At 29.9% G+C, this 9,415-nt stretch overlaps 1 protein-coding gene across 1 annotated transcript in view; it reads left to right on the plus strand.

The window, feature by feature from the left end:
* Positions 1-351: 351 nt before the first annotated feature.
* The window catches only part of LOC116031559 (serine carboxypeptidase-like 11), a 16,672-nt gene continuing 7,608 nt past the window's right edge, over positions 352-9,415 (plus strand). Inside the window, exons 1-8 of the mRNA XM_031273797.1 lie at positions 352-532; positions 1,299-1,444; positions 1,827-1,903; positions 1,996-2,118; positions 2,275-2,377; positions 4,168-4,205; positions 6,944-7,045; positions 9,067-9,120. Coding sequence (XP_031129657.1) covers positions 357-532; positions 1,299-1,444; positions 1,827-1,903; positions 1,996-2,118; positions 2,275-2,377; positions 4,168-4,205; positions 6,944-7,045; positions 9,067-9,120 — 819 coding nt within the window. The 5' untranslated portion in view covers positions 352-356. The remainder of the gene's footprint in view (positions 533-1,298; positions 1,445-1,826; positions 1,904-1,995; positions 2,119-2,274; positions 2,378-4,167; positions 4,206-6,943; positions 7,046-9,066; positions 9,121-9,415) is intronic.

The raw sequence follows: 9,415 nt of genomic DNA on the forward strand, positions 1-9,415 counted from the left end.
GCTAAATATACAAAAAAAAAAATTAAAAAAATAAAAACTGAGTTGGATATCTTCAAAACAATTGAAAGAAGTAATTAATTTAAAAAAAAATTAAAAATTGAGGACTAAATTGCACAACATATAATAATTGGAGGACTAAAATTAAAAGGAGTACCATAATTTTTTAAAAAGAATGTACCATAATTATTAACTTAAAAAGTAGAGCCACCTGCAGAAGAAGCCAACTAATCCGTATAAATAAAAAGTAAAAATTAGGATTTAGGTGCGAAGCCGTTGTATAAAAGAGCAGCAACCATGCAGCGTGCAAAAATGCGCCTTTTTTATTTCTTGTGACAATTAAATTAAATTTGACGAAAATGTTGTTTGCAAATCTTTTGCGACGAAGATGCAGCAGTTCTCTTCCTTTGCTTCTAGGAACCGTCGTCGTTTTATGGTTTTGCTCTTCACCTCATGTTACGGCAACAGGCTCTAAGGTGGAGTATCTCCCAGGGGTTCAACCTGAAGGGCCTCTTCCATTTGAACTCGAAACTGGGTACAACTATGATCTTATCACATTTAAGTACTTTTAAGAGCATGATTCATTGTATAATTATTGCAAACATAAAAGTTTAATAATAGGGTCCTAGTTTTTATCAATTATTCGCGAAAACATGTCAAGATCTTCAAATGCACAATCGTAATTATAAAAATTACAGAAATGTCATTGTAATTTTTCTTATTTTTCATTAATTTTAAATCTTTTATCATCTTAGATGGACAGATCAGATTTGTCCACAGTTCTTGCCTAGGTTATTCTCATTTGATATCTCAATTATATATAGATGTCAGCTCAAATGTGGTCAGGCGTTAAAGTACCGCCGATGCGGCCACACCATTAGGTATATATATGCAAAAACGCACCAATAGTGTTAGGAAACACACGAGAGAAATGCATCAAAAAACTCACCATTAGGTACGTACCACCACAAAGTACACCATTAGGTATGCATAAACGCACCACACAATGTTCGAAAATGCACCATTAGGCGTGGTGAGGTATGATGCATTTTTTTGATTGTGTAGTGCATTTTGTGGTTCATTGATGCATTTCATTGTTGTGAATTTGCTAAAACTATTGGTAGTTTTTTACATAAGTGCGGCAGCACGTTAAAACATGATCGCACTGAAACTTAGCCATATATATATATATATATATATATATATATATATATATATATATATTTATTTATTTATTTATTTATTTATTTATTTATACATATACAATGATGAATTTAATGTACTTTGGTGTTTGTGATTAGATATATCGGTGTTGGGAAATCAGAAGATATACAACTTTTTTATTATTTTGTAAAGTCTGAATCAAATCCCAGTATTGATCCTATTGTGCTTTGGATCACCGGTGGTCCCGGATGCTCTTCTTTTGTTGCAATGACCGAAGAATTGGGTGAGGTTTAAATTTAATTTGTATCATTTTTTTAACATAGGATTTTTGCATGCACAACTTTGATGTGTCAAAAAAATGTTTTAAAATTCTTTATATTTCTTTAATTGTTTGAACAGATTTGTTCTGATTTTATAATTTTCTAATATGACATTCTGTGCTTAATAGAACTTTTAATTTAGTCTTTAGATATGTAAATTTTATCCAATAATTTTAAACTAAATACTATAAAAATTGAATTATAACTAACTCGATTCAAGTATAATTATATAAAAAATGCCTATAAATTGTTTCAATTAAGGAAAACTTGACACTAATATAATATAAATAATACAAATATTGTGTCAACGAAAATATTTCTAAATTAAATCAACCATATGCACAGGGCCATTGTTATTTGATGTACCAAAGAATAACTGGAGTTTGCCTACATTGTCACTAAATCCTTATTCATGGACAAAGGTACTTTACTTCATGCTTTTATATAACATTATCAATAAATGTTAAGGTCAATTTCAGTTACTAATATATGAAGTCCAAAAAATAATTGCTAGGTTGCAAGCTTTATCTTTCTAGAGTTACCCGTGGGAACAGGATTTTCATATGCTAAAAGTTCAAAAAATTATACTGCGACTGATGTAGAAACAAGTTATCATGCAGCTCAATTTATTCGCAAGGTAAAGATTTTTCAATTTTCATTGTGATAAGCACACGTGAACATATATATATATATATATATATATATATATATATATATATATATATATATATATATATATATATATATATATTGAAAATTGCATTAGTTAACTAATACTTGGATTATTTTATAGTGGTTAGAAGATCATTTTCTATATCAATCCAACTCATTCTATGTTGGTGGAGACTCATATTCTGGTATTACCGTTCCAATGATTGTTCAAGCAATATCATATGGTAATAAGTCTTTAAGAAATATTCCATTGAAGTTTATGTGATCTTTAAAAAAAGAAAAAGAAAAAGATAATTTAACTAAGAATGTATTCAATATGAACTTGTAGTATTCACTGTCTGAGCCTGCAGTAGTTACTTATTGAACATGTGATAGCAACTTTATTAACTTACAATAATTGACTTCATGAACCTAGAATAAGGGCGTGTTTGGTTTGCAAATGGAATCGTAATCGGAATGAAAATCAAATACTTGGTAATGGTAATGAGTTTTGGTGAAAGTATTTTGCATGTTTGGTTGTACGGTGAAATTCGAATGATTACCAATATTGTTGTTTGGCTATGTATGATTTTATAATGGGAATAAATTAGGTTTTAAAAATACAAAGGCATCCAAAGCACCAATATGGACAAAAAAAAAAAACAAATTAAAAATCTAAAAGCACTAAACTCAACTTAAAAATCAAATTACCAATTAGGAGGGGAAATAATGAAATAAAACCCTTATTTTATTAGACAATGAGTTTTCTAATTAAGGAGGTAATCAAATCACATAGTAGTGTTCTAGAAACATGTCAACTAAATAATAACAATGACTTTGATTCTCATTCATGATAGCTAAACCGATGAACCAAACACATCCTAAGTGACTTATTGAACAAGTAATATTCACTTAATAATAAGCATACAATAGTAAATTAATTGAATTGTTGTAGTGACTTTATAAATAATCTGTATTAAAGAACCAACAATAATAGTGAATTTATGTGATGTCATTTAAAAAATCTCAGTTAGAGGTTTTTTGACAATATCTTTTATACATTGATTTTATTTATGCTTTCATGGTTGTACAATTGAAACATTAATCACCATTACTATATAAATATCCAGAGAAAATATCATTTTCAGTCCCTCAACTATAATACATGTATTAATTTTGGTCCTTGACAGTCCCTCAACTATAATACATGTATTAATTTTGGTCCTTGACTATTAAAAATTTCAAATTAGGTCCATAATTTTGGTCCTTGACTATTAAAAATTTCAAATTAGGTCCATGATTTTGGTCCTTGACTATTAAAAATTTCAAATTAGGTCCATGACTATTCAATTTGTATCACTTTTGGTCCTTGACTATTAACATTTTCAAATTAGGTACATGACTATTCATTTTGTATCACATTTGGTCCTGCCGTTAAATTTTTCGGCCAAATTTCCGGCGAAGTCAACGGGGATGGCCGACGTTTTCTATTTTATTATTATTATTTTTTATTTTTAATTTTTTTTATTTAAAAGTTACGGAGTATTAAAATAATTTTTAAAATAAAAATTAAATAAACTAGTCGGTCACCGGTGACTTCGCCGGAAAATTTAACGGCAAGACCAAATGTGATACAAAATGAATAGTCATGCACCTAATTTGAAAATGTTAATAGTCAAGGATCAAATGTGATACAAATTGAATAGTCATGCACCTAATTTGAAATTTTTAATAGTCAAGGACCAAAATTGATACATGTATTACAGTTGAGGGACCAAAAATGATATTTTTTCTAAATATCCAACATAAGTTTGAAATTATGTGATATATTTTGATTATAACTTGGGTTAATATAATATTGCTATACGAACATTGGTTCATGATATAAGTATCCGTGCAAACATTTTGAGTGAATATGTTACAAACACTATCCATCATTACAAAATTTTAAGTGTCATGAATCTTTATTAATAATTTAAATTTTTGGTTGATATAACATATATACTTCAATAATTGCCCACTTGTTAACTTACAGGGATTGATGCAAGACTTAAGCCACACGTTAATCTCAAGGTTGGTCAAGATTTTAAGTATGAACATATTTCATTTACATACATCCATACATATATATACATATACATATATATATATATATATATATATATATATATATATAAATATATAAATATATTTCAGGTGTGGCCGGGTCTTTCCGTGCAGCTGGTGCGGTTTACGCCACTCAATGTATATTAAGAAATGCACCACACAAATATGCACTATTAGGTACACATCACCAAAAACACACCACTATGTACGAAAAAAATACACCACATAGTATTCAGAAATGCACAATTAGAAATAGTGGAGTTATGAGGTATTTTTATGCATTTTCATTGTGGTACATTTCTTAACATTGAGTGGTGCATTTTTTAACATTGAGTGGTGTGTAAACCGCACGGGCCGCATGGGAAGGCGCGACTACATTTAATATATACATATATACATATATATATATATATATATATGTATGTATATATATGTGTATATATATATACATATATAGATTTTTATTCAAATGTGGCCGCGCCCTTACGTGCGGCCGTGCGGTTTACACCACTCAATGTTACGAAATGCACCACTCAATAACATTGAGTGGTGCATTTCTTAACATTGAGTGGTGTAAACCGCACGGCCGCACGTAAGGGCGCGGCCCACACCTGAACATGACCCTACATATATATATATATATATATATATCTATATGTAGGGTCATGTTCAGGTGTGGGCCGCGCCCTTACGTGCGGCCGTGCGGTTTACACCACTCAATGTTAAGAAATGCACCACTCAATGTTATTGAGTGGTGCATTTCGTAACATTGAGTGGTGTAAACCGCACGGCCGCACGTAAGGGCGCGGCCCACACCTGAACATGACCCTACATATATATATATATATATATATATCTATATGTAGGGTCATGTTCAGGTGTGGGCCGCGCCCTTACGTGCGGCCGTGCGGTTTACACCACTCAATGTTAAGAAATGCACCACTCAATGTTATTGAGTGGTGCATTTCGTAACATTGAGTGGTGTAAACCGCACGGCCGCACGTAAGGGCGCGGCCCACACCTGAACATGACCCTACATATATATATATATATATATATATCTATATGTAGGGTCATGTTCAGGTGTGGGCCGCGCCCTTACGTGCGGCCGTGCGGTTTACACCACTCAATGTTAAGAAATGCACCACTCAATGTTATTGAGTGGTGCATTTCGTAACATTGAGTGGTGTAAACCGCACGGCCGCACGTAAGGGCGCGGCCCACACCTGAACATGACCCTACATATATATATATATATATATATATCTATATGTAGGGTCATGTTCAGGTGTGGGCCGCGCCCTTACGTGCGGCCGTGCGGTTTACACCACTCAATGTTAAGAAATGCACCACTCAATGTTATTGAGTGGTGCATTTCGTAACATTGAGTGGTGTAAACCGCACGGCCGCACGTAAGGGCGCGGCCCACACCTGAACATGACCCTACATATATATATATATATATATATATCTATATGTAGGGTCATGTTCAGGTGTGGGCCGCGCCCTTACGTGCGGCCGTGCGGTTTACACCACTCAATGTTAAGAAATGCACCACTCAATGTTATTGAGTGGTGCATTTCGTAACATTGAGTGGTGTAAACCGCACGGCCGCACGTAAGGGCGCGGCCCACACCTGAACATGACCCTACATATATATATATATATATATATATCTATATGTAGGGTCATGTTCAGGTGTGGGCCGCGCCCTTACGTGCGGCCGTGCGGTTTACACCACTCAATGTTAAGAAATGCACCACTCAATGTTATTGAGTGGTGCATTTCGTAACATTGAGTGGTGTAAACCGCACGGCCGCACGTAAGGGCGCGGCCCACACCTGAACATGACCCTACATATAGATATATATATATATATATATATATGTATATATATACACATATATATACAGATATATACATATATATATACATACATACATATTACATATATATACATATATATATATACATACATACATATATATACATATATATATACATACATACATACATATATATATATATATATATATATATACACACACTCACACACATATATACATATGTATATACACTCACACACACTCACACACACACTCACACACACATATGTATATACATACATACATGTATGTAAGTACATACATACATGTATGTAAGTGTATATCTATATATATATATATATGAATGAGTTCTGGTGCATGCAAAAGCTTGCTTAGGTGTGAAGGTGCGGTTAGATTTGAGCGGTTAATCTAGATGCAAAAATTATCAAATTGCCACCGCTTTTTTTTTTTTCTTCTAAATTTTGGTAATCCTAGACGTTGATTTAAGCAAGATCAATGGCTCAGATTTCACCGCAGAACCGCACGGGAGACACCCAACCGCACGAGAACTAAATTTTGTGTGTGTGTGTATGTATGCGTGTGTGTATGTGTATGTGTGTGTGTGTGTGTGCATGTGTGCGCACACACACACACACATGGGTGGGTTCGACTCCCATGAGAACCATTGCATGCCTTAGGTGTGAACGTGTGGACAAATCCAAATCATTGAATTCTATGATATTGTTAATTACACTTTAAAGTTTGAGTCATTTACAAAAATTCTATAGCATTTTTATTCCCTTTCTCAGTGCTTTAAATCCGTTAGATTTTTCTGTATCCATAGCTGAGTAACACGTCTTGCAATTTATGTTGCATTAGGGCTACTTAGTTGGCAATGGAGCCACATTTCCAGTTCACAACTTCGATTATACTTATCGAACGGCTCGCGGATTAGGTCTTATTTCAGAAGAACAATATACGGTAATTATTCTTGATTGTTTTACGTTTATAGAGATAATTTCAGTTTTGGTTCTAAATTTATAGGTGGTGGCTCACTTTAAGTCATTTTTTATTAGAATATCTTCTATTGGTTCTAGTATTATTGTGGCATGATCATTTTTGTTCCTTTATCAACAAAACAGTTTAAATATTGTTAAATACAAAGATATTTCGGTCTTCTATTATGGATGCATTCAATAAAAAAATAAACATAGAAAATATAGCAGTTCAACATACTTTGTATAAAAAAGATTGAAATGTCTCTATATTTAACGATATTTCGACGATTTTGTTGATGCATGGAGGACTAAAAATGGCCAGGCCGTAATAATATTAGGATCAAATGAGGATGTTATGATAAAAAATGACTAGAATTAAAGTATATTGTCACCTATAAATCTATGACAAAAAATATAATTAACTCTTCTTTTATTTATTAGGTTTGTAGAAATTTTACAATACTTAAGAAGTATCATGCCTAAGACTATAAATAACAAGGGGCAATAAGATTTTTGTCAAGCAATAAGATGATAGTTATTTAGAAAATTGTCACTGCTCATTTTTATGCCCCTTCTCTCTAATTTTATGTGTCTTGGTTAATGAGGATTTGCTAGAGTTATTTACGATTCAATTTTTATTTATAAATAAAATTTATATATCTATAAACTACATTAAAAGTATTATTAAAAAATTATATTTAAAAATAATAATGAATTACTAAAGCAAATAAAGAAACAACGAAAAAAATTGATTTGACAAATTAATAGTAAGTAGGATAGTAAAATGGGACGAATGGAGTAATAAACACGTTTTTTTCTTTTTTTTTTTTGGTATTGTAAGTTTTCTTAAATTTATCGAAAAATTTTATAATGTAAAATACTAAAAGTAGTAAAGAATGTGAAATATTTTATAATCTGACAAAAATAAAATAATTGAATTAATTTTGTTAAATTATAAAATTTATCTCATCTTTAATTTTTTTTTTTTGTTAATCGATATCATTAAAATTCAACATGAAAACAACTATGCAAGGTGTTCGGCTAGAAACTTTTATGCCCTACTATAGAATTTGATTCCTATTACAATGTTTGTTTGCATACTTGTACTCCGCTATTGAATTCAAATCCATTAGTAATTACACATGTTATTCCTTTTTTCCTCCCCTACTTTTGAAAAATAATGGAACAAAAAGTGAAAAACAAAAAATAGAAAAGATATACATATGCACACATTATATATATACATATATACATACATACATACATACATATGTATGTGTGCATGCATGCAAGTATATTATTATTATTATTATTATTATTATTATTATTATTATTATTATTATTATTATTATTATATTAAGAGGAGGTTTGATTCAAACATTAGAATCTGAATTATAATTATAGTCAACTACTTCGTAATTGTAATAATTTTAAGAAAAAGATGTCCCTTTGTTTGGCAAGAAATGAGAATTGAATTAAGATAAATGAATAAATAAGTAATTAATTAACAGAAATTCAAATATATAAATATTATAAAAAGATATAATATATGCATATACATATATATGTATATATATACATGTATATATATATATATATATATATATATCTATATATATATATAACATATGTGTGTGTATTAAAGTTTAATACTGAATGCATTGGCAATGATCTTTTCAATTAAAAAAAAATCTCATTTTTTATTATATTGTTCAAAAGTAGATAAATGAATGAGTAATGACATTTTTTATTATTAAAAGATCTAAATTCAATATTAGGATATTAAAAGTTAAAAAATAAACATGATAATATGTATCAAATCTAATAGTATGGTGCAAAAGACACCAATCAAACACCATTTTATTTATTTTTAGTTTTATTTATCTATTTAATTATTTATTTTTTATTTCTAATTCATATTTATTATCAAATATTTACTCTACTTTTTCTGAAATCCATAGCTAATTATTTGATTCCTAATAGCTTAATTACATTCACGTGCAGATATTGGAAGATTGTATAGAGATAAGGTTTTCTGATCGAAAATGCAAGAAAGAGGTCAGCAATCATTTAAATTATATTTTTATCGTTTATAAAATATATGAAACAAAAAAAAAAATTATTAATTGGAGTATAAATTGCAACCATTCCATAATAAAATAATTATATAATTTGGAAAAAATTAAACCATAAAATCTTAAATGAATAAGCATACCTTATATTATTATTATTTTGAAAAGTATAAGTTATAGATTTTGATTAAAATAGATATAGTTTATATATATATGTATGTGTATATAATATATATATATATATATATATATATATATATATATATATATATATATATATA

The sequence above is a fragment of the Ipomoea triloba genome, chromosome 10 (assembly GCF_003576645.1).
Source record: "Ipomoea triloba cultivar NCNSP0323 chromosome 10, ASM357664v1".
Classification (NCBI taxonomy): Eukaryota; Viridiplantae; Streptophyta; class Magnoliopsida; order Solanales; family Convolvulaceae; genus Ipomoea; species Ipomoea triloba.